This window comes from Schistocerca gregaria, chromosome 7 (assembly GCF_023897955.1).
Source record: "Schistocerca gregaria isolate iqSchGreg1 chromosome 7, iqSchGreg1.2, whole genome shotgun sequence".
NCBI classification, from domain to species: domain Eukaryota; kingdom Metazoa; phylum Arthropoda; class Insecta; order Orthoptera; family Acrididae; genus Schistocerca; species Schistocerca gregaria.
The window spans coordinates 236,429,637-236,457,148 of NC_064926.1; the positions used below are offsets into that span (position 1 = coordinate 236,429,637).

Below are 27,512 nucleotides of genomic sequence, written 5' to 3' on the forward strand. Positions count from 1 at the left end.
AGCATCACCATGATGCCAGAACTATGTCGAAGACAAGACAGCTAGGTGCCACCAGCTGCAGCCATCCATTCGAGACGACATTAGGCCAGTTGCCTCCTGCACTGAGTGCACACTGTGGTACTTTGTTCCACAGCATGCCAGCCTGCAATCAGTGCCTGCCGCCGACAGACTCCCGTCAAGGGGACGGAATCTGGGCATGAGCAGCCTAAGCGCAGGCGTTCTATAGTGAACGCAGTTGCAACCCAAGGGGCGTGCCCCTGAGGCTTTGGGCTACCGACATCTACATCTACGTCTAGATCTACATCCATACTCTAAATGATCCTGCAACGAAGCGCGATGCTCTCCGTTGGATCTTCTCTATCTCTTCAATCATCCCTACCTGATACCCATCCCACTGGTGAGCAGTATTCAAGCAGTGGGCGAACAAGTGTACTGTAACCTACTTCCTTTGTTTTCGGATTCCATTTCCTTAGGATTCTTCCAATGAATCTCAATCTGGCATCTGCTTTACCGACGATCAACTTTATATGATCATTCCATTTTAAATCACTCCCAATGCCTACTCCCAGATAATGGGATTAACTGCTTCCATTGTAGCTAAATGATGAAGGATCCTTCTTTCTATGTATTCGCATCACATTACACTTGTCTACACTGAGATTCAATTGTCAATCCCTGCACCAAGCGTCAATTCGTTGCAGATCCTCCTGCATTTCAGTACAATTTTCCGTTGTTACAACCTCTCGATATACTGCAGCATCATCCGCAAAAAGCCTCAGTGAACTTCATATGATATCCACAAGGTCATTTATGTATTTTTTGAATAGCAACGGCCCTACGACACTCTCCTGCGGCACACCTGAAATCACTCGTACTTTGGAAGGCTTCTCTCTATTGAGAATGACATGCTGCGTTCTGTTATCTAGAAACTCTTCAATCTAGTCACACAATTGGTCTGATATTCCATATACTCTTACTTTGTTCATTAAACAACTGTGAGGAACTGAATCGAACGCCTTGCAGAAGTCAACAAACACGGCATCTACGTGGGAACCCGTGCCTATGGCCCTCTGAGTCTCGTGGACGAATAGCGCGAGCTGGGTTTTACACGATCGTCTTTTTAGAAACCCATGCTGACTGCAACAGAGTACATTTCTAGTCTCCAGAAAAGTCATTATACTCTATTGACGCCCGCCTTACGTCCGCATTATAGGACACTGTCACTTTTATCTCTTTGCTAGGGTGGATACAAGCCGCCTACTGGTCATCACGTGCCTGCCACACCAGAGTGGGGCGTGTCTGCTTCGCACTGTCAGTGATGAAATGTATAACCTAAGTGAAATGAGAAGTTTCTCTCCGCCACCAGGCTGTCACTGGGCCCCACCGACGTCACTCCCCTTCTAACCCTGGATTGGCTCCTTAAATCGTTCTCACCCGCACATAGTGCTGTCAGGGCACAACAAAGTGGTGTCAATGGTCGGCACCCTCAGCAATAGAATTTTATTGATTTGCACTATTGTTCCAAAAATTATGTAATTACTGTATCTGTAATTGGGAATTAGCATTTAACGAAGGAATGAGTCACTTGTTTACTTGTAATTGTTGACTATTACCTTTTCTTCAGGACTAGCGTTTCCAAACATCAGACTGACGCTACACTCGAGTAATTCTTGAGAACATTTCTCGTGGAGAAAATCAGTAGTCTAGCTAAATTAAAAAATGGATTGATAACAGTATTGATTACAATGAAACATTTATTAGCAATGGTAACTGGTTTCTGTCAGAATGTGACCATTTTCAGACTGTTTATACCGGATGGTAGGTGGTGGCGGTGAACGGAGTAGATGTCGTGGTTCCACGAATATCAACTGCAGTTCGTGCAACGACACCTGCTCCATTCACCACCACCCCTACCATCACGGTTTCAATGGTCTCATGATGGTCATTGTCTGACCGAAACCGGTTACCATCAAAAGTGAATATCTGATTGTGGCCGCGCAGGAATATCCGAGTTGTATGGGCGCTGCAGTCATGGAGTGTGCAGCTGTCCCGATGGAGGTTCGAGTCCTCCCTCGGGCATGGCTGTGTGTGTGTTTATCCTTAGGATAGTTTTGGTTAAGTAGTGTGTAAGCTTAGGGACTGATGACCTTAGCAGTTACCTTCCATAAGATTTGACACACATCTGAACATTTGATTGTGGTCAGGTCTGTATTAATCCATTTTTGAAATACACCAGATAATCCAAACGAAGTTGATAAGAAAGCTTCTAACGATATCATTGCGTCACACGCTACTTCTTAATATCCCCCCCCCAACCCCCTCACACACACACACACACACACACACACACACACACACACGCGCGCGCGCGCGCACACACACACACACACACACACACACACACACATATCTGTGATACTCTCAGCGAGAAGCACTTGTATTTCACAACAGCGCAATGGAAATTTTCTGATTAACTGATGATAACAGAAAAAGTTTGATTTAGTTATTGCTGATTACGAAAACATCTCACGAAACTACAAGGCAACTACATTATATGTACGTAGTCCTTGCAGCTGCTCACACGAAGTCACTGAACAACGACAACGATGAAGTTCCTGATTGCCTTTACAGCTGTTTTCATCGGTATTTCTGCACAGAATGCCACTAACCGATTCCCAGATAACTTCATGTTTGGAGCTGGGACAGCCGCATATCAGATCGAAGGAGCTTGGAATGAAGATGGTGAGTTTAGAAGCATTATTGTCATTCCGCAGCAAAGTAACAAAGAATAAAAAAGTCGTGTATTAGAAGACGTTGCATTACGTTTAGTGGTTACTCTTACAGTAATATATTTCGATGATCTTAATTGAGAGTCGGTCTTCACCTGTAATGATTTAGTTTAGTAAGCAATAGTCGGTTCTGCTTTATTGGTTGTACGATTGTACAATTACGGCATTAGTCCATTATCAACTAATTTCCAAAAATTTCATGGATGTGACGTTATGCAATACAAATCACTCCACCTGTGTATATTTAAGAGCGTCCATTGTTATGGTGTCTATGAGAGCAGGTGTTGTAATTGTAATAAAACAGAAAACGTTTAAATGTACATAAATTTTAATTCCCATCCCACTCAACATACAAGTTAAGACCACATGTTTACGGAATAATTGTTGCGAAGATCCTGTGCTGAAGTATACTCAGAAATACTCAATGCACACAGGGCTATTCATCCTTCATGTGGACTTGAAAGTGGTAGTGAAGATTTACCTAAAATAAATTCCAGGGATAATTTTATTATACTATTATTTAAAATAATATAAACTGTGATGTCGAACAAATTGATATAAATCACTTGTTAATGGACTAAGAGCGAAACTCTACGATCGAACAACCATTAAAGAATAATGGCAACTGCAGAAGGTACTAAATTATCTGTGTAATGTGTGCTTTCATTAAGTTTCATGTCGTTGATAGTGTTACACAAAGCCAATAATAAACTTGGATGACACATTATATACTGTAATGTTCTTGCATATTTGTACAGGCAAAGGAGAGAGCATTCAGGACTACTTCTTCCACAACTATCCACAATAAACCACAGGAGACACCGGCGACGTCGCTTGCGATTCTTACCACAGGTACCAGGAGGACGTGCAGATGCTGAAGGCGCTCAACGTAAGTATACTTTCCAAAGTGAAGAAGACTAACGTCTGCTCATGTAGATCGCAGCACGACGTATGTCTTCATTGTCTCCTCAGCTCTTTTGATATACCAAAACTCTGGTGATTTACCTACCCAAATCGCTTGCCGTAAAAAGTCTTCTATTAATTCAGAGTCAGTGCTTTTTTTTTCAAAATCGGTACGTCAGTTCATTTTCAGAAACAATATGCTTTGGTTAAATGTCCGATATCGAAATAAATGGTGAAACTTGATCACGCTGAAATTCCTTAACCTAGGAAAGTCAAATACCTGGTAGACTAAAGCTTTCATTTGATATAGCCCTATACATGAAAGACTATGCCCGTTTTAGTCAGTAATTATAATGATTGCAGGGATCATTTTGGCAGTAATTTCCACTTCTACACTGTAATATATAGTGAATAACGAAGCACGAGGGGCGTTCAGTAACTGATGCAATACATTTTTTCCTAAGCCGATTTCAATAGAAAATATACTGAATTTATTTTCGCACTTCGTGGAACATTCCAGCTTCAGCCTTTACAGGTTTTTGAAGTAGCTGTAGGTGGCGCCTGACATGGAGGCGCGTTTCAAGCAGCGAGAAGTACCTGAGTTCCTTCGGCGAAAACCAGAGCATCTCAGATATTCACAGACCCGTGCACAATGTCTGATGAGACTCGGCAGGGAATAAACGAATGGTGAGTAGCTGCGCGAGGCATCTGTCATTACTACAAGAAGGTCGCGCAAGCCTTCCTGATCTCCCGCATGCCAGCCGGCCGCACACAGCTGTGACTCCTGCAATGTTGGAACGTGCGGACACTCTCATTCGAGGTGATTGAAACAAACTTCTCCCTCTTCTTCACATCACCAGGCCTCACACTAGTCTACACACCCGAGAGGAGCTCACAAAACGTCACTGTTCTTCCGTATCCAACCTACAGTCCAAATCACGCAACTTCAGAATTTCAGCTGTTTAGTCCAATGTAGGAGGCACTCTGCGGGAAGCAATAAGTGGATCGTGGGAAAATTATTGAAGCAGCAGGACGTTGACTCCAACGTCGACCAGTAGAGTGGTACCATGTGGGCATAAATAACCTTCCAGTAGGTTGGCGTAAGATCCACGCATTGAAATTATTTTGAGAAGTAGTCTTTTGTAGGTAGAAGAGTGGAGAATAACACGATGTATAGGAATCCTGAATGAAACCAAGTGTTGCATTTCTTATTGAACACCCCGCGTAAATGAATCTTGGTTGTAGGCCTACAGAAACGAAAGTAAGGATGATTATGGAACAATGTTCCGTCAACGACGAGGTTATTATACATAGAGCTAAGTCACGAAAGGGATAAGCATGGAGACATCATTCTAGAATTAATCGATTTAAGAAATGTGTGGAAAACGTAATTGCGATCAGAATGGTATCTGAACCGCACTCCCCGAATACGCGAGTCAGTGCTCCAACCAGTGTGCCAGATTCCCTTTCTTCCGAATCTTTTGCTAGGTGTTCGTTTAATGTCCATAAAAATGAAAGTACACTGTTTCTCCATTCCTCAGTGGTTTACGTGTGTCTTTGCGCCGTGAGAGTGATCCATGCGGGTTCATCATCTTGGTGTCATAGCGTTACTACGGACCATTACGGAAGCAGAGAACAAATAAAGCCCGTGTTGCGGCATAATCAACTCTTACTCCATTCCAGAGAGCCTATAAGTTCTAACGTGTGCTTGCGAAGATCTTGGGGCACAAGTATTCTACAAGCAGAAAAAAAGAAACGGATTCCAGTTAGCTTTTTGTATTAGAAGGATAACACAGAATCTAGGGACTGGGACTGGGGTGGGGGGTGTTGGTTAAGGGATGGTCGGGGGAGAGGGGGGGGGGGTGACGGACAGAGACGCAAATAAAATTTACAGCAAAAACGTAGCTTTAACGAAGAGATAAATGACTAAAGTCAGTGATACATGAGAAGCAATTATCTCATATACGACCAATTTTAACGATGTTTCTTATGCGGATCGAGAAACAGGATTGTAGATTATCAGGAATAAAGTAAGACTTCAAGTTGCGAATCTTGGAGTGACATCAGCGAAAACTGGAATTTCATAGATGATTTTCCGTGATTCTCTTGGTTTTGACATCAACTAATCAAATATAATCTGTTATCACAATTTTTGTATTGATGAGTACATTACCAGATGAAAAAGTACAAAGAAATTACAATTACTATTGCACACAGGACCGACTCCCGGGATTTTGCCACCCTGTGCGAAAATTTCGCGTAATGCCTCCTCCCTCAGCCCCCTCCTTGCGTTCCCAGACATAGTCAACATTTCTGACAATGGCATTGGTCCATGACGTTTTATTTTCACATATCGCTCTGACTCGCATGTCTTTCTGATTTGAAGACCAGAGGCAGATACGGGGCACCAGCGAGAGAAACAAAAATGAAACTTTTACACTGTAATACATTTTGAATGATAACTTCAAAATTACGAGGTTTAAATTATACCATCTTAGATTTTTCTTCTCTGGACTGCAGACAGAAAAAAATATACAATTTGTTTTAAAATACCCGTGCACCAATTGTGAATGTGTGACACAGATGGCAGCACAATACGGCACACACAACTCTAGCGCCAGCGGCGGCAATGAGCACTGTTCTTCACACTTAAAATGGCATAATACACTGATGAGCCAGAACATTATGATCACCGCTTACCGCGACATTGTATGTCCTTTGGTGGCGTTGCGGACAACTGAGGCGGTAACAAAAGTGTGTAAGCGGTGCAGACACTAATGGAGGATTCACCCTAGAGAAAATACCAGCTGCAAATGAGGAAATCCATTGAAGTAACGCGATTATTATAACGCAGAGTTTGTGAACGATTATCTCGAAAACTGTGAAGCTGTTCGAATGTTCATTTGCAACTATCGTGCGCATCAGATAGAAGAATAATGAAACTACCTCTGGCGCTAAATGGTTCGAAAATCCACAAATATTCACAGAAGCCGGCCGGTGTGGTCGAGCGGTTCTAGGGGCTACAGTCTGGAACCGCGTGTCCGCTACGGTCGCAGGTTCGAATCCTGCCTCGGGCATGGATGTGTGTGATGTCGTTAGGTTGGTTAGGTTTAAGTAGTTCTAACTTCTAGGGACTGATGACCTTAGAAGTTAAGTCCCATAGTGTTCAGAGCCATATTTTTCTTCACAGAACACGAGGTTAGGAGGCTTATCTGCTCTGCAAATTAGGATGGATGGTGATCCGTGGCATCTCTGCCGAAAGAGCACGTGTGTTTCGGATCACACTGTTCATCGTACATTGTTGGATACGGAACTCCGCAGCACACCACCCCTTCGTGTTCACATGTCGACCCGAATGAACTTGTCAATTATGAATGCAGTGGGCATGGGATCATCGAAATTCGACCGTAGATCAATCGAAACGCCTCGGATCTTCACGGGTGAATCACGTTTTTGCTACACTAGGTCGATGGTCGTCTCCTTAAACGCTGTCACTGACGTGAACGGAGACTAGAAAACGAGCAGCACACCACGGACGAAGGCTGCTATGGAAGATATTCTCCTGCGCTTGCATGGGATCTGTGTAAGTAATCGAAGACACCTACGGACCACATGTATCCCTACATGCTTGAAGTTTATCCCGACGACGACGTAATCTTCAGCAGTATAATTGTCTGTGTCTCTGAGCCAAAACCGTGCTACGGTTGTCTGAGGAGATGATAGTACGATCATGCTGATGTCTTGGCCACCAAATTCGGCCTACGTAAATCCTATGGAACACATATAGGCGCCATCACGGAGTACACAAATCACATGCCAGTTACTCACGCGAATTACATGACCTGTGCGCACACATTTAATGCCACATACCGCAACAAATTTACCAACGAACTACCGGATCCCTGATACACTGACCGAGTGATGTATTTCATTCCAAAGAGTGACAAACAATTTGTTAAGAAAATGCTCATAATGTTTTGCTCATGAGTGTACACATTCCAGGTGGGTGCCACAAATGCCGAGCACATTGCATGTTGCCAGGCAAAGCTGACGCATGATGACAGCATGAATGGGTCTTTCTTCTCAGTGACTGTAACAATGGATGTAACGTGGATGGGATACTCCGATGGTCAAACCAGACTCCTAAGGAAGCGTCGATGTTGTGTGCTGCAGGGAGATTACGTCGAGAGGTGACACATGTTTCACGGTTTCCAAGCGATCAATTTGTGAAAAAGGAAAATAGTGGGAAGTGTTATAAGTTGTATGCACCTCGTAATTATGTCAACCAAAATTAATTTTTATCACTCACGGGCTTATAAATGAAATATGTTCACTTTTTGTGGTTCCCTGGACACAAGTGAGCGCGTGGTGCGCATCCCGTAGCACGCAGCCCAACTGAGTACTGCATTGTCGGCCCCATCATCGTGACTTCTGCTGTTTTGTCATAGGTGAACAAGTGACTTACAATTAAACGATTTAAATCTTGAGAAAAAATATGTAAATCACCATTGACACTTTAGTGTGTCCGTAGTACATTAAGGAAAACACCTCCGGTAAGTTACCGAAAAAGCGTGGTCTCCGCATTGCTACGACCACGACAAGGTGTTTGAGAAGTGTTAAGGGTAAAGATTTTGTGTAGCGCAGTTCAGCTGCTTCAGCTCTAAAATAAGATTTGATCTTATTATTAATGTTGTTGTTGTTGTCTTCAGTCCTGAGACTGGTTTGATGCAGCTCTCCATGCTACTCTATCCTGTGCAAGCTTCTCCATCTCCCAGTACCTACTGCAACCTACATCCTTCTGAATCTGCTTAGTGTATTCATCTTCAGTAATGACTTCCTGACACTTAAATATATACTCGATGTTAACAAATTTCTCTTCTTCAGAAACGCTTTCCTTGCCATTGCCAGTCTACATTTTACATCCTCTGTATTTTGACCATCATCAGTTATCTTACTTCTTAATAGCAAAACTCCTTTACTACTTTAAGTGTCTCATTTCCTAATCTAATTCCCTCAGCTTCCATCATTCACGTTTTGCTTTTGTTGATGATCATCTTATATCCTCCTTTCAAGACACTGTCCATTCCGTTCAACTGCTCTTGCAAGTCCTTTGCTGTCTCTGACAGAATTACAATGTAATCGGCGAACCTCAATGTTTTTATTTCTTCTCCATGGATTTTAATACCTACTCCGAATTTTTCTTTTGTTTCCTTTACTGCTTGCTCAATATACAGATTGAATAACATCGGGGAGAGGCTGCAACCCTGTCTTACTCCCTTCCCTACCACTGCTTCCCTTTCATGTCCCTCGATTCTTATAACTGCCATCTGGTTTCTGTACAAATTCTAAATAGCCTTTCGCTCCCTTTATTTTACTCCTGCCACCTTTAGTATTCTAAAGAGAGTATTCCAGTCAACAATGTCAGAAGCTTTCTCTAAGTCTACAAATGCTAGAAATGTAGGTTTGCCTTTCCTTAATCTTTCTTCTAAGATAAGTCGTAAAGTCAGTATTGCCTCACGTGTTCCAGTATTTCTACGGAATCCAAACTGATCTTCCCCGAGGTTGGTTTCTACTAGTTTTTCCATTCGTTTGTAAAGAATTCGAGTTAGTATTTTGCAGCTGTGGCTTATTAAACTGATTGTTCGGTAATTTTCACATCTGTCAACACCTGCTTTCTTTGTGATTGGAATTATTATATTCTTCTTGAAGTCTGAGGGTATTTCGCCTGTTTCATATATCTTGCTCACCAGATGGTACAGTTTTGTCAGGACTGGCTCTCCCAAGGCCGTCAGTAGTTCCAATGGAATGTTGTCTACTCCGGGGCCTTGTTTCGACTCAGGTCTTTCAGTGCTCTGTCAAACTCTTCACGCAGTATCGTATCTCCCATTTCATCGTCATCTACATCCATTTACATAATATTGTCCTAAAGTACATCGCCCTTGTATAGACCCTCTATATACTCCGTCCACCTTTCTGCTTTCCCTTCTTAGTGTTAGCTATGATTAAGTGGTGCTCTGTGCAAAGTTCTACCAGGCGGCTTCCTCTTTCATTTCTTAGCCCCAGTCCATATTCACCTACTACGTTTCCTTCTCTCCCTTTTTCTACACTCGAATTCCAGTCACCCATGACTATTAAAATTTCGTCCCCCTTCACTATCTGAATAATTTCTTTTATTTCATCAGACATTTCTTCAATTTCTTCGTCATCTGCAGAGCTAGTTGGCATATAAACTTGTACTACTGTAGTAGGTGTGGACTTCGTATCTATCTTGGCCACAATAATGCGTTCACTATGCTGTTTGTAGTATCTTACCCACATTCCTATTTTCATATTCATTATTAAACATACTCCTGCATTACCCCTATTTGATTTTGTGTTTATAACCCTGTAGTCACCTGACCAGAAGTCTTGTTCCTCCTGCCACCGAACTTCACTAATTACCACTATATCTAACTTTAACCAATCCATTTCCCTTTTTAAATTTTCTAATCTACCTGCCCGATTAAGGGATGTGACATTCCACGCTCCGATCTGTAGAACGCCAGTTTTCTTTCTCCTGATAACGGCATCCTCTTGAGTAGTCCCCGCCCGGAGATCCGAATGGGGGACTATTTTACCTCCGGAATATTTTACCCCAGAGGACGCCATCATCACTTAATCATACAGTAAAGCTGCATGCCCTCGGGAAAAATTACGGGCGTAGTTTCCCCTTGCTTTCAGCCGTTCGCAGTACGAGCACAGCAAGGCCGTTTTGGTTATTGTTACAAGGCCAGATCAGTCAATCATCCAGACTGTTGCCCTTGCAACTACTGAAAAGGCTGCTGCCCCTCTTCAGGAACCACACGTTTGTCTGGCCTCTCAACAGATACCCCTCCGTTGTGGTTGTACCTACGGTACAGCTATCTGTATCGCTGAGGCATGCAAGCCTCCCCACCAACGGCAAGGTCCATGGTTCATGGCCATATCTATTGATTATGGCCGCTTCAACACGGAGAAGGAAAAGAAATGGGTCGAAGTTACAAGAAGAGCAATGTAAATGGTATTAAATGGCAGATGCGAAAGGGTGGGAATGGTTGGGAAAGCATGCCATTTATCTTTTCACTTGTAAACTCAGTTTAATAACAATGTCTGGAGTCAAAAGATTATAGCAAGTGACGGGCAGTGTATATTATTTATACTTCTATTTTATTTAATACAAAGAGTTTTTCTCATTGATTCCACCACAGGTGGTTATGGCTCATGTATAGGAACAGTCAAGCCATCATATTTGTTTTTCGCTTCTATAGGATCTTTCAGGCTGGGGTAGATATATTTCACGTGTTGTGTGGAAACATATTGAGTTGGCAACAATGCCACTACCAAACTCTGCTATTCTCGAAGACGCACGCAAGACGACCAACTCTAGCACATCAACTTTCATCTTTTTACGAGACCACAGATAATTTCAAGAAAGACAATAGATTATATGAATAAATTGTATTTCCTACTTATCCTCGAACTTAGTCATTTGTGGAAAGCTATTATTGTGTGTTTCATCAATTCTCTTGGAACTACGTTAATATTAAGATTTCTCCGCCCTCAAAAACCTACCACAATAGGCGGAGACACGCTTCGTCCTCCTGTCCCCCTCCCCTTGATCTCGGTGCTGATTATACACCGTTATTTTCAAACATATTTACTACGTCTGTAAGATAGAAGTGTAACCTACAAGCATTATCCACTAAAGAAGTGCTTCATTCTTCTCCTCTCTAACGACATTTTCATCTTCCATGTCAGACTGTGACATTTATTTCTTGTTCATCCATTCTAATGGTCTTCATTCCCTTGAATGATATGTATATGTCTTCACCGAGAAGTAAGGACAGCGGTTTATTCCGCATGAATAAGGTACTCTTTTTTTCTTCCGTTGTTCTGTATGCGTACCATCACGTCTGTGACTGGAAACAAGACATTTGTATATTTTTCGCCAATCACACCTTCCTTTGTCTTTTCTTCCAACCTGTACCTAAATTCCGCACAGCATGAGAGGAATAGTGTGCTCAATTTCGTAATAATCACTCTTTTTCCGCAATTTTTCAAGTTATGTAATTGAATCACCCTATTTTATTTCATATTGTAGAAAAATAATCATAGTGTAGTAAATCAATGAATTTACTGTTTCTACACGTTTATTTCCCTTCACTATGTTTCGCCTAAATAGTTCTGATACACTGTGATGGCTTTGGTTTTATTAAAGGTAGTAAGTGCTTTCCTGAAAAAATTTCTCTTCAGTTAGTAGCGACTGACGAGCTATTACGCATACAGTACCTCGTAACCTTCTTAATTTTCAGTGACCCCTTTCGTAGCTAATTATCTGTTTAATAACTACAAAATACCATATTAATATATTACATAAATTTCCTTCTCATATTACTCGTTTCTATCGCTGTCTATTTCTAGTTCTTGGTTAATGGTCCTTACAGCTTCTCAGAAAGATAAACTATATTTCAGGGTCATTTCCTGAAATATTACCTAAAATTCTAAAAAGACAAGGTGGTTTTATTTTAAATATTCTGAAATTTTGGTTTGTTAGACAATGCATATACATCGCAATCAAGCATAACTATTCTTCGACTGAACAGTTTATTCTTCTAGCTATCTAACTCCAGCATTGTTGGTTAATTAGATAGTTATAATTTTAGATATGTCTTATTCTAAGAGTTCAGAACTACTAAATAAATTAACAGTAAAAGTTCAGCTATCAGCCCCTAACGTTTTTATCATAACCATTAACACACTTTTATTGAACAGGCAGACGTATATCGATTTTCGATTTCCTGGCCACGTGTGTTGCCTACTGGGGATGTGGACGTTATCAATCAGCCTGGTATCGACTATTACAATAACCTCATCAACGAGCTGCTTTCAAATGGAATTCAGCCTGTGGTAAGTAACAACTGACGGTATCCACAATTCTCATCTCGTGCAATACTCCTTTCTTGCATTTACAGACATCTACATACAGTACACTAACGCCAACATGAAAAAAATGAACGATTCTAGTTTTTTACAGCTATAACAAAATTTTTGAGCCACTCGTGAGACAGGCAGAAAAAATGTGAATTTTTCCGTAACATCATATAGGTACTGAGGCGTAACCCCCTTCCTGTCGAGTTGTCTGTTTCACTGCCTCAATGAGTGTAGTACATATGCAACTCTTTTGTATTCAGTTGAGGGAATGGCAAAATGTAGTTCTAATTGTGGCAGTTGGTACTTCGGACCATGAGTTGCGAACGGCCAGTAACACAAGTTTGCACTGGAGCAACGTCGAAAATAGGGGAAATTGTTTCCAATACTGCGGTGAGAAACGATTAGTTCTCCGCGTCTTTGACACTGTGACAAGCATAATATCAATGGTAACCAGAAGATATATTACAAGAGGTTCAACTATGCGACTGTTTCTAACTTAGTCAACAGCCTATGCAGATGTAGAAGGCAATTGACCTCGGTAACCATTGAAGAAAACGGTAACGAGTAGTCCATTGAGTTAGTGAGAGTGGTATCAGAAACATAATTTCTCTGGCGGTGTATAAATACTCATGCTTCAATGGAACGACATTGATGTTCTGTGTTCAGGCAATACATCTGAACACTGCTGTTGTCTGCATTAGTCCCAGGACCATTACAGAGGGAAAAAGAAAACAGTCAGCAATTTGATCACATAATTCTACAAGGAAACCGTGGGCACATTTGGTGAAATCATGAGACCAAGTGAAACTAAAGGAATATTATAATTTAAGAACCGTCCATGGCGATGTTTACGCAGACAGGGAACAATAGGGGAAATTAGGAAAGATTTATAAAGAAATCCGCCATTGGCTCCTTGGTGAAAACAATTCCTTAATCGATTTAGGGAAACACAGGGAAATTTCAGTCTGAATGATTAGACCGAGATTTAAACCTTTGTTTACCAAACCTGAAACCAATATTTTAACCACGTGCCAAATTTCACGACGAGAATAGTAGTAATGTTAATAGAAACACAAATATTAGAATTTGGGTATTGGGGTGAGGAATCAATAGTAGTTGTGTAACAGGGATGTTTCTATAATGATAGTATATAATAAGCAATAATAATTAACATACGGAAAAATGTGGGATTATATCACTTTTATAATTTATATATGTAATAAGCCAGTTATGTAAGAAAAAATAAGCAAACCTATATACTGGTCCCTTATCCATACATATTATAAAAATGGATGTACTTATGTATGTATATATGAATCTGTGTCTGCATGATGTTACACATTTCGTTCTAAAGTACAGGCACGATATCAACCATACTCTCTACTGTCTGCAGCCTATCAAAGGGGGCGAGGGTGGGGAGGTGGGGGTGAGGGGGGGTGAAAAAGTAGTGTTACTCACGACGCGCGAAACCGCACACTTCATTCATCCAGTATTTGAGAATGAGAGCGCTTAGTGATTTGCCACAAACTTGCATATAATTTCAAAACTTTATGAATTTTTTTCTCGATAACCACCCCAAAACTAATGACAGGAAAAAAGTTTATCACTTACTAAATTTTCGCTGTTTATGCAGGACAACTGCCGCACAAGGCCTGAAGTTTTAATTTATTACTGCCTACTGTTTTCAGGACACATTCTGCAGACAGTATTTACACATACCGCTGAATGTACATGCAAAATTAAAATATCGTATGACACATTGTTCGGGAGATATGACTATACTAACACTGAGATGCTTCAACAACTGTCGCAGCATGCTTGACGTTTAAATTTATTAATTATCTGACACTAACTCTACTCGCAAAATATTTAACGTACTCCATAATAATATACCACTGAATGCGCCTCCAAACTTGCATCATTATACGATACAGTATTCAGGAGCTGTAATGTCACAGAGGCCGAGCAGCGTGAAATCGGAACTGCAGGACGAAATTCGCTACAGGTACAGATGAAATATGTGTAGAAATATGTGAAATATGTGTGCACTCTGGCAAAGCCGTGGGTAAAACTCCAAAACTCCTGCATCTGACTCAGCCAAATGTCTTACGCAAATTACTATCTGGGAAGAAATACTGTTGGGGTAATAACCAGAAACCACCTGCTAGAGTGAAGTTGATAACCTGAAGAGAGTGGTAGAGGAAGAGGTGGGCAGACACAGAGGGAGAGGAGGATATGGTCACAGATATGATGGAATAGCAGATGGAAACAATGGGGGGGAGGGGGCAGAGAAGGGGAAGAGCAGGAGATGGGCAGAGAGAGGAGACAAGATGATATGGATAGAATAAACAAAGAGGGGATGGATAGAGACAGGGGGAGGAGGAGATGGGCAGAGAGAAAGAGGAGGAGGGGATAAAGGGAAGAGGCAGACAGGCAGGAAGAGATGGATTAAGAGAGAGCAATGGAGGAGATGGACAAAACGTTCAAGTGCAGAGGGACAGAGAGAGAAAATAGGTGGAGATAGACAATGGGGGGGGGGCGGATAGTGTGGACGAATTGGACAGAGACAGGGGGAGATGGTAAGAGAAGAGGACGGAGGAGAATATGAGATAATGGCGTCATGTGGAAATCAGCTCGTGAGGATCGCGGCCTAGACCAACAGCATGGATGTTACTTCATGCCATGTATCGTCAGTCACTGTTTCAGATAAAGTTTCATTACTGATAACGTATTTGTTTAGTTCAAGGCTTGTGCTGTTGAAGGCAATAAGAGAAAATTAGATGAGTTGCTACATTGCTCCAGCACGTCACCTACTCGTCCTGCATAGTTCCGTGGAGGCCACCGATCTTAACGGTTCTATTCAACCGTCAAATAGACTCAGCAGTGCGACAGATCTATACTCCATTGTGGAAAGAAAACTCAACCGTAGACATTAGGACAGAGCCTAGTCAGCGGAAACTGTACACCAAAACTACTTGTCCTTTCATGGTCAGCCATGATTGCACAAATTTCTTCCATAGGGAAAATTCGACTACCAGTTCGACTAATACACTTGCTAGTTCGTCCCCTACTACTTCTTTGGATACGACAGACTATTTCCGTACCAAGAGTTCTCGGCATGTATAATGAGGACTTCATAGTTTTTAACGGTTTGCAACATCCACAGTAAGAAATAGTAGCAATAGAAGAAAGTTTGTGTATTTTTCACACGTCGTTAAAGTCAACCACTGAATATTCTGACCCTGAAACAATTCCGTAGTGTAAAGACCTTCGTGTCGAACTACACTGTAGGTTCATAACTTCAAGCCCAACTGAGAAGTAAAAGATCAAGTAGGGCTCCCAGTTCACAACACGCTTTTAATCTTAGGAAGTTACATAACGACATCGTTAAACCTTTTCCTGCTACAGTCATTTTTGACTTCTATGGCTGAGTTCACGTTGTGAAACTTTTGATGTTGCAGACACACCTCTGTAGGCAGGTGAAACGGAGCTATCTTTCATATAGAGGATGTTGCAAAAAGAGTGACCTGAAATTAAAACTCCATAGTATCATAAAAACATACTACAAATATTGGATGAATTGCAAACAAACTCACAAAATATTAAACGGTTAGCTGTGCTATTATAAATGCTCAATGTGTCCACCAGCAGCCGAACTAACAACGGCTGGACGATAGCTAAATCTGTCATAAACTTTACACAATGTATCTGGTTTTACAGAAGATATGGCGTCTGTTATTCTGTTCTTCACTTCTTCTGTATCACGAGTAGGGGGAAGATGAACACACTTTCCTTCACAGATCTCCACAAGAAAAATTGCCTGGGGTCCTGTATGGGGATCAGTGTCTCGATGTCCCGTGTGCCGCATCCAGCGCTGGGGAAAGAGTCGTTAGAAAGTGACGTACGTTATTGTACCAGCATGGCGAAGCTGTATCCTATTTGAAAATAAACTTATCAGAATTCTCCTGAAGTTTCAGAAAAAGCCAATTCTGCAGCAGTTGAAGGTAACTCATTCCAGTCAGTGTGTTTTCCTGAAAACAGAAGGGACCGTATACTTCTTCACGAGAAATGTCACAAAAAAAGAACTTCAGGTTAGGTGAATCTCTCTCGTGCTCAATAATATCATGACGGTCCTGGAGTACCCACATGCGCACGTTATGTCGGTTTCCTTCACAGCTAACATGAAATGTTGCTTCATCACTGAAAATTATTCGTGGTACAAATGTATCGCATTCCATGCCCCCTAACAGAGCGTTGTTGAAGTTAATCGGATTCCTTTCGTCAGCAACCCGAAGAACTTTCACCAATTGTAGTCTCTATGTTTCACAAAACAAACGATGCTTTAACATTCGCCAGACGGCCGTACGAGGCACTGCCAGTTCTGTGCTTGCGCAGCGAGTAGACTTTCGTGTACTCGGCTTATGCATTTGACGAATTCATTCCACCATGTCATGAGAAGTTCAAGGTCGGCCTGGACTCTTACCTTCTCACAGGCATCCTGTTTCTTCAGATTGCCGATACCAATGATGAATGGTTTTGGATGAAGAAGGATCGATGTCGAAACGCTGACATAAAACACGCTGGACCGAAATTTCTGACTTACTCTTTGCAAACTGCAGCATGCAAAACGCCCTCTGTTCAGCAGTTGCCATCTCACTTCTGGCTGACTGAAAACTGAGGACATCCAACGGTGATTTTCTGAAACTCTAAGCCATTCAAACAACACACATTTCCATGCCGGCACGTTCCATATTTTGTAATGATCAGGACATTCTTTTTGAAACACCTTATACTGTAGGAAGATCGACAGGCTTTTATATTCATTTATGGACAGTTGCACCGACTGTGTGCACTTTAGGGGCGCGGTGAAGTTTCTTTCTATAAAGGTGGCGTAACGGAGCCGGCCGCTGTGACCGAGCGGTTCTTGGCGCTTCAATCTGAAACCGCGTGGCCGCTACGGTCGCAGGCTCGAATTCTGCCTCAGGCATGGATATGTGTGGAGTCCTTAGGTTACCTTAGGTTAATTAGGTTTAAGTAGTTATAAGTTCTAGGGGACTGATGACTTCAGATGTTAAGTCTCATACTGCTCAGAGTCATTTGAACTATTTTGACGTCGCGGAAACGGCGTCCGGACGTAATTACCTCGTACATCTGTTTTCCACAGCCAGTTGTAAGGCGGACAATTTAATATTCTATTGGAACGTACCGCTATCCTTTGCGAGAACAATAAAAGAAAATATCAGGCGTGGTCGGTGCCGACGCCCATTTAACATCAGCACACTGGTATCCCTAAAAAAACGAGCGGTGTTCCGTGATACGCATTCACAAGGTAAATTCCAAAATGGTGTTGTTACTGGACATGTATATGTGGTACAAGCAGTTCCACTGAGGTAAACAGCACAGATGGTCCAAATGGCTCTGAGCACTACGCGACTTAACTTCTGAGGTCATCAGTCGCCAAGAACTTAGAACTACTTAAACCTAACTAACCTAAGGACATCACAGAAATCTATGCCCGAGACAGGATTCGAACCTGCGACCGTAGCGGTCGCTCGGTTTCAGCGCCTAGAACCGAACGGCCACTCCGCCCGGCTAAACAGCAAAGTAACTTTACGAACTCTAGTATATTTGACATTATCGCCGATTGCAGTGGTTGTTGGAAGTATAACGGGAGGCAGACCTCAAATTCCTTTTGGTATTTCCGTAGTTACATTTCGCTTGGTTTCACTGAAGCAGGTCTTGCGAATGGTTCACGAATTCCTTCCGTAAGACAATGGCTGATGTCCATCTTTACCCCTGGTAAACATAAGCAAGCATTCCCCTCTCAAGCTGTTGATGGGACGTTGCTTTCCTTTTTGTATATCAGTGCCACTATACAGATATCCAGCAGTTTAGTGTATGGAAGTTCCCAAGAATCCATTGCACACATAACATATCAAGAAAACGACACAATAAGGAATGTACATTTTTATTATTAACTTAGACCTAAAGTTTTTACCGTAAGGATAGCTAAAGTTAACATATTAAGCCATATTTGAACTAGTGCAGTTGAAATCTGTCATACCTTCTGCACGTTGAGACAGAGTTTGTCCGCCATTTATTGCGTTGCTATTATCCTGGGATCGTTCTTGCTACCTGTTCATTTCTGCACGCATTTCTATATTAGGCATCGATCACGAAGATAGATTTAGAGCAATTCTAATGAAGATATTAGCCTCACATTAAAAACGATTACATCCCCTTTTCTTAACGGAAGCAATATTCTTGATGTATTATAATACAAGGGCTATTTTCTTTCCAACTTCCAATTGGTCATTAAATGGAAAGCTCGGTGAATATAAAAATTTTCTTTATTAGAGAAATTTAGTCACACCTTGCAGCTACTTCCAAACTTTCCAGTAACCTCTTCGTAGAAGGCACCCATCTGTGCTTTCCTACAATTGCTTAAGTTGGCCTGCAGCTCGTTGTGCCCATGGCCAACGGTTCACGTGAGCGAAGATATGAAACTCAGAGGGAGCAAGTCCGGGCTGTATGGTGGACGAGCACTTCCCACCGAAAACGCTGCAGATACGTCGTTGCTGCACCGGCAGTATGCCGCAGAGCACTGTGACGAGGAAGGAAATGCATGACATTTACGTTATGTTGGCTACATGAAATCAAACCGGACACCTCGACAGGCTCTTTGCACCCGACAGGAACTCTATTGTTCTAAGCAACTTTATTTGCTCACTATGAGCTCAGAACTGGAAAACATGCTGTGACACGATTGACACGTGTACTAGAGACACTGTGAAAAGACATTGTGCAACATATCTGCGCAAAGTTTCATCTGATTTTCACTGTAATTTTAACTTCGCGACCAATCGAAGGTTGAAACAAAATAGGTCTCGTACCACGTCGAAGTCACCTTGTGTCCTCAAACACAAGTCAGAAGAAAAGATTACAAACATCATAAAGAACTGCAAGCCTACATCGCTGTTCGAGGATACCTCAACACCATTACGCCTAATTTGATTACTTCTCCAAAAGCTATTTTGTCTACCAAACTTCATTAAGTTTGACACTAGCATACACTGCCTGCAGGTTACAATGTACCACTTCGATCTCCCTCAAGCACTGCAGTACATCGGAGGTTGGCCCAACGAGATGCTGGTCCACTACTTCGTTGAGTACGCCAGGATACTCTTCCAAAACTTCGGTGATAGGGTAAGTAAATCTTTAAAAGTGCATACAGGCTTGAACCACGCTCACTTTACCGAGCGTAATGACGTGCTGCGGTTACACAGGTGAAGTGGTGGATCACGTTTAACGAGCCCGCTGTCTTCGTGAATGGCTACGCTGCGGAAGGTATCGCTCCTTCGCAGCCAGCGTCGGGCATTGGGGACTACCTGGCGACACACACCGTCATCAAAGCACACGCACGGGTCTGGCATCTGTATGATGAAGAGTTCAGAGCATCACAGAACGGTCAGTGCCTCAAGAGAACAGAACAATATGACTACTTTCCGCCGGGACACTGAATGCTACTTAGTGTCGAGAAGGGAGTACAGCATGTATGTGAAGCAGAGATGATTGGGAAATGCTTATAGTTATGTCAGGGGCTATCGATCGTGAAATAAATCTACTTGGGTGACTCTGACAATGGGCAGATTGTTATCTTCCAAAGCCAGGGAACAAGCATTAAGAAACGGCGAAGTTGGTCGGGTGTTCTTCGTTTAATAGTGCATCTTTGAAAACCTTACAACGCTATTATACGCTTAACAGCATCCAGAAAAAACTTATTTGTTTCATCAGAACATTAGAGGGTCAAAAACAAGATGGATGAACTTACTTTATGCCTAGAAGATGTGGAAAATACTGATAGGATAGATGTTCTGTGCCTGTCTGAATACCATATAACCACAGGGATAGAGAGGTTAAATATCAAAGATTACAGACTTGCAACATTTTAATCTAAAGCTAACACGGAAAAAGGAGGAATTGCAGTATATGTAAAAGTAGGACACAGAGTCAAAAAATATTGAAACAAATAGTTTTTATGTTGATCAAAACCTAGAAGTATGTGTGTGTGAGTTGTTACTCCAGAATACTTCTTTGATAATTGTAAAATTCAACCAATCCCTTCTACAAAACCTTCAGTTATTTATGAGATATCTAGATGATTTATTTAGCTGCCTGCCAGACAAGAAGATAACGTTTGTGGTTGTGGAGATTACACTGAAGATTTCTTAAAAGGTACAGACAAGAATTACTATTTGGGTGTTTCAATCTAATTTCAGCAGACAATTCTCAACTCTTGTGCAGCAGAATAGTAGAACATTGATTGATAACTTTTTATGGACAGTGCTCAAGGTGCAACAATCATCTCTACCCAGTTGCTAATAGATTATATGATCATAATGGACAATCAATAAAAAGAAACTGTATGGCACATCACAACCTTTTTATAGTCAGTGCCCAGGGTGAAACAATTATGTCTACCCAGTTGCTAATTGACTATTTGATCAAAATGGACAATTAATATAAATAAACTCTTTGGCACCTTATAACTTGGACACAGTTTTATATAAAGCAGTGAGGTTTACTTATTTGTTATCTAATAGGGGTGAAATGGGACGAGGTATATGTAGGGAGAGATTGAAATGTCCAGTTCAATTTATTCCATAGTAAATTTGTGTCAATATTTGAAAGTTACTTTCCTGAATAATAATCCAAAATTTTTACTAAAAAAAGAAGTAAGTCATGAATAACTAAAAGATATAAAATCATATGGAATAGGAAGGGGAAAGTTTGTGTAATGGCCAGGATAAATAGAGATTCTTCATTGCTTGCATACTGCAGAAAGCACTGTAGAACTTAGAAGGAAATTCATTAAAGTCCTGAGAGAAATAAATGATGTAGACAATTAGATTGAAGCTATATGGGACATTGCCAAATGAAAGACAAGAAAGCCCGTAAGTGTACATGATTACATAAGAGTTAACCTAAACGACAATGTTTTGACTGATAATTCACATGTTTACCACTTTTCAAAACAATTTCTAAATATCGCAGGAAATAGAGTATTAACTTGTTCAGTTGAAGAAGCAAGAATATATACTAAAATTATCATAACCCAAAACTTCACCCAACTATAAGTAGCATTAACATGTTTCACTGAAGTTAATACAGTTGTCAAAATTCAAACAACAAAAGCTCTTATGGGGTTTCATGGTATTTCTGAAAAATTACTCTATCTTAATCAATAATGTCCTTAACATAATCAGTAATAAGCGTTGTATCAGTGGCACAGGCAATTTTTCCGGACAAGACATAGAATTGTTAAACTACTTCATAAGAAACATTATTAGACAGAGTTGCACAATAATCGGCGAGTTTCCTTACTGACTTCTTTTTCACAATATTCGAAAACGTAATGTACTGAAGAGTAGTCACACGCTTAATAAGAAACAATTTATTTATCATATTGCAGTATCGATTTCAGAAAGGTTGCTCAATGACACTGCTATTTATACATTGACTCATCAGATACCACAAGCCTTAAACAGTAACATATCGCCTGTTGGTATTTTCTCTCCAAGGCCTTCGATCATCTAGATCATTATACTCTCTTAGAAAACCCCAGGTTTTGTGGAATTGATGGCTTTGGACTCAGCTGGTTTCACTCATACTTGACTCACAGAATGCAATACATTGTTCTGAATAATTCAGACAACATTGGAAAGGTAGAAAATTTTTGCAACTGAAGAAAAAAACTACTAATGGAATCCCTCTGGGTTCAATTATGAGTCCACTTCTATTTCCTATATATCTGAATGACCTTCACTTTACATTCATCATGCAAAATTGGTACTTTTTGCAGATGATACTAGTGTCATAGTAAATGCCAATAGAGATAACACCAAACAAAAGTTAGTAAGTAATATTTTCCAAATAATTATTAAGTTGTCTGAAAATGATTATCACAAAATTTTGAAAAAACACTCTACATTCAGTACTGTACAACAAATAGAATTGTATCAATAATTCATGTCGCAGTTCAGCATGAGTCAGTAAGTAGGGCAGAACGCTTCAAATTTTTGGTGGTTCTTATTGATGAAAAGCAGAACTGGAAGAAGTATATTACCGAGATTTTGCACCAATCTAGTTCAGATACTTTTACTCTTCATATAATTGCAAAGTTTGGAAAAAATGTGTCAACTTGTAGACATGTTTTTAACACCTCCATTCTATTACTGCAGTACACAATAATTTTCTGGTGTTACTCATCACATAGGAAGGATGTACTGATTCAGAAAAGCTATCATAAAACGTCCATCACAATTTGAGAAGAACAGTGATGCACATACCTACAACACTAGTGGGAAAAATGACCTTTATTACCCATTGTTAGAGCTGCCTGTGGCTCAGAGAGGACTGCAGTATGCGGTAATAAAAATTTTTGATCATTTGCACCCTAACATAAAATGTATGACAGTAGTGGAGCAAGTCTTAAATCTAATTTGCAGTCATTCTTCCCGCACAACTCTATCTATTCCATTAATAAATTTGTACTTCAAAACAGGTAGCCAATAAAAAAAATTAAAAACAGTTTTTAAGTGTAATGCCTTGGTAGGAATAAAATGTTAATGTGTTCATTAATATTAACACTAATCATGTATCCATGAGTGCATACCCCATTGACTGACTCGTCCCATATCAATACGATAAAAGAATCGTTCAAATGATCTATGGAACATGTAACTAACCGACTAACTGAAGTGGTTGAAGGGCGATAAAATAACTTCTACATTGCAAGCCACCAGATGCAACACGAGGGTGTGCTGAAAAGTAATGACTCAGAATTTTTGTTCTGTTCTCAAGATCGGAGGAAGTATTAGGTTTTACGTGTATTACTCGCATGACATCCCGATTCGCTGACACACCATGCAACCCTCTAGCGCTAGAGAGTTCCAAATTGTACCATGTATCAACGAGGTTTCAAACGTAACTTTATAGGTGAGTAAGAAACAACCCCACAAACTAAAAGGATGTATTCCAAGAACTCGTCCAGATAAGCAGCATTCTCTCCTTCAGCATGACAATGTCATATAATTTAATTTATATGTATGTGTACATTATATGTATATGGTTTGTTATACTTTACAGGTAGCGTGGGAATCACACTTAATATGGATGGGCTTGAACCGGCGAGTAACACAGAAGGGGAAAACGATGCCAGTGAACGAGCACGTCAGTTTCAGGTGGGTGTTTCAGCCCTGCTGTGAATCACTTGGAGGTCCTCTAACTTTTCGGTGTATTGCTAGTACCTTATAGTGTCCACCGGATGGTAATCAGGTGAGTTATGAAGCCTACATATAAGAAGTTTTTTGCAGTGAGAAAAACTAATGTTCATTCTGTTCTGCAGATGGGTATCTTTGCTCACCCAATCTACACTGAGGAAGGGGATTACCCACTTGTGGTGCAACAGTTAGTGGATGACAACAGTGCTCGTGAGGGACGAAACCACTCAAGACTACCAAAATTCACACAGGAAGAGATCGAATACATTAGGGGTGAGTCTCCAGATACACAGCCATGGAGGACACTTTGGATCCAATAACTGACGATATAACATACCTAGTACTGTCAGGATATGACTGTGATATAAACTGTTCCTATAGCAGTTTTGCTCAGCTTATATCGTTATTTTGAATGATATTTTCTGACTGAATCGTGTCAACATCCCAGTGTTAACGGCAGTAGATATTGAGTCTCTCCCCACTGGAATTAGTCGGCATTCATCGACAACTTTCGTTGCCTGTATGTTGAGCAGAATCAGGGAGCTAAGTAAATCATACACCCAAAAGGAATTTTAACAAATCCTCCAGGCAAACTTGCGAAGACACATCATTATTTGTTTCACATTGTGATGCTGAAGGACTAGAAAGCATTCTTCACTTAAAATGAAGTGTCAGCTAAGGTTCAAGAGACAAAGCGGTAAAATAACTGAATATTTTGATCCTGAAATCTGTCAGTGACAAGGGTGATACCACAGACTTTGAAACCAACAACACTGCTGGATTTAATAGTCAAATATCTCTTATATTTTCGCTATCCTTTATACAGAGTAATAGAAACGCTATCTAAAGCTCGTCAGGGCATTGCAAGGTAGGTTTTACTTAGAAGTATTTGTTAAGTAAGAAGATTAGACACGTAGGCTCTTTTACGTGTTATTTAACCTTGAAGTATTCCAATCAGGCCGCTGGGCGCGCAAACTCAAGCTGCCCGCCAGAGACGGTGTCGCCAAAAGTGTTCTTCGTTTGGTTTCCTAAAACCGACTACGGGAGTGATACAAATATTGGACATGGCATGATGGTAAGACTCGAACCCAAACAAAGCCTAAACATACAATGAAGGATTTCCCGACCGGATGGTACTGTTGTTGATAAATCTTCCGGGTTATATGGCCGTGGTCCATTGAATACTCACATTCCTAACGTTTCGTCCAATACTACGTTGGACATCCTCAGATGTATGGCTGGTCCTGCTGTCGGCAGGACTCAACAGAACCAGCCATACCTCTGAGGATGTCTAACGTAGTATTGGAGGAACGTTAGGAATAGAAGTATTCCATAGACCACGGCCAAATAACCCGGAAGATTTATCAACAACAAAGCCTAAACAGTCTTATGCACCATAAGTGTTGGCCGTCGAATAGCGCTAGCTGCTCAGCATTTGTGCACCGCCGCCGTCAGTGTCAGCCAGTTTGCCGTGGCATACGGAGCTCCATCGCAGTCTTTAACACTGATAGCATGCCGCGACAGCGTGGACGTGAACCGTATTTGCAGCTGACGGACTTTGAGCGAGGGCGTATAGTGGGTATGCGGGAGGCCGGGTGACGTACCGCCGAATTGCTCAACACGTGGAGCGTGAGGTCTCCACAGTACATCGATGTTGTCGCCAGTGGTCGGCGGAAGGTGCACGTGCCCGTCGACCTGGGACCGGACCGCAGCGACGCACGGATGCACGCCAAGACTGTAGGATCCTACACAGTGCCGTAGGGGACCGCACCGCCACTTCCCAACAAATTAGGGACACTGTTGCTCCTGGTGTATCGGCGAGGACCATTCGCAACCGTCTCCATGAAGCTGGGCTACGGTCCCGCACACCGTTAGGCCGTCTTCCGCTCACGCCCCAACATCGTGCAGCCCGCCTCCAGTGGTGTCGCGACAGGCGTGAATGGAGGGACGAATGGAGACGTGTCGTCTTCAGCGATGAGAGTCGCTTCTGCCTTGGTGCCAATGATGGTCGTATGCGTGTTTGGCGCCGTGCAGATGAGCGCCACAATCAGGACTGCATACGACCGAGGCACACAGGGCCAACACCCGGCATCATGGTGAGGGGAGCGATCTCCTACTCTGGCCGTACACCTCTGGTGATCGTCGAGGGGACACTGAATAGTGCACGGTACATCCAAACCGTCATCGAACCCATTGTTCTACCATTCCTAGACCGGCAAGGGAACTTGCTGTTCCAACAGGACAATGCACGTCCGCATGTATCCCGTGCCACCCAACGTGCTCTAGAAGGTGTAAGTCAACTACCCTGGCCAGCAAGATCTCCGGATCTGTCCCCCATTGAGCATGTTTGGGACTGGATGAAGCGTCGTCTCACGCGGTCTGCACGTCCAGCACGAACGCTGGTCCAACTGAGGCGCCAGGTGGAAATGGCATGGCAAGCCGTTCCACAGGACTACATCCAGCATCTCTACGATCGTCTCCATGGGAGAATAGCAGCCTGCAATGCTGCGAAAGGTGGATATACACTGTACTAGTGCCGACATTGTGCATGCTCTGTTGCCTGTGTCTATGTGCCTGTGGTTCTGTCAGTGTGATCATGTGATGTATCTGACCCCAGGAATGTGTCAATAAAGTTTCCCCTTCATGGGACAATGAATTGACGGTGTTCTTATTTCATTTTCCAGGAGTGTATTATCAGTAAGTAGTGGCAGTATTCTTTTATACAAAAATTCATATTTTATGGCTGAGTCGAAATAGGTGCTAATTTAATAATTATTGAAGACACAAACATAAATTTTATACGATTTTTCTCGTTAAGTGTTTGGTAATTTGTTTGTGGTCTCATACTCTGATGCGAGCCTTTCGTACTTAGTTAACTTCCAAACGATCAGAGTCCAGCTCAGTTATCGATTGATAGGTCCAGCATAAGTGGGCACTGATTCCTTCGTGGTGCATCTATGTTTCTAATGATATACATTCATGTGGATCATTACCGTATTCAGCTTTCACAGCATCGTCGTGACGAAATGGAAAATAAAGCTTTATAAATTCGTAAGTAAGGTTAAAGCTATCCTTTCAGTTTATCAGTCAGCTAAAAAGGAAATAAACCTTGTTACAGGGTCGGCAGACTTTCTCGGAATGAACCACTACTCAACCAACTTCGTGACGCCAGGCCTCATAGGTGAATCGCCTTCCAAATCGCGGGACTCTGGAGTATATACAATGCCTGGTGGGGTAAGCTCATATTACTGCTTATACAGAAATACAGTGGACAAAAGCATGAGAGTGGAAAGACCCTTGAAAGTTCTCAAGTGTTTAAAAATTGCGACCACAAAGGTAAGAAAATTGTGATACCACATTTGCGATTGCTAACGACTCCATCCAGAATCAGATGCTATCACTTACTCTCGACTATTGGTACATACTAATGCTGGTAAGTTTTGAAACATGGCAGGTGGCTGTTCCATTGAATCATTGCAGAACAGTTGAGAAAAACATGACTTATAAGCTGGAACAGAATAAACGATCCATGAAGCTCAGGATCATGATGACATATTAGGATTTTATTCTTTTTAAACAAGCTATTTTT

At 41.6% G+C, this 27,512-nt stretch overlaps 1 protein-coding gene across 3 annotated transcripts in view; it reads left to right on the forward strand.

Moving 5' to 3' along the window:
- The first annotated feature begins 2,552 nt into the window (after window positions 1-2,552).
- LOC126281550 (myrosinase 1-like) overlaps window positions 2,553-27,512 on the forward strand; it is a 46,084-nt gene continuing 21,124 nt past the window's right edge. For 2 of the 3 annotated variants that reach the window (XR_007551285.1, XM_049980612.1), the window contains exons 1-8: window positions 2,582-2,742; window positions 3,548-3,678; window positions 12,483-12,617; window positions 19,725-19,847; window positions 19,928-20,108; window positions 23,790-23,884; window positions 24,049-24,196; window positions 27,042-27,157. Coding sequence is in view for 2 of the 3 variants with exons in the window: in XM_049980612.1 (XP_049836569.1) it covers window positions 3,661-3,678; window positions 12,483-12,617; window positions 19,725-19,847; window positions 19,928-20,108; window positions 23,790-23,884; window positions 24,049-24,196; window positions 27,042-27,157 (816 nt within the window). In the remaining variant the exon portion in view is untranslated. Of the gene's footprint in view, window positions 2,743-3,547; window positions 3,679-12,482; window positions 12,618-19,724; window positions 19,848-19,927; window positions 20,109-23,789; window positions 23,885-24,048; window positions 24,197-27,041; window positions 27,158-27,512 lie in introns of all 3 variants that reach the window. The other variant, XM_049980613.1, reaches the window with a different exon arrangement.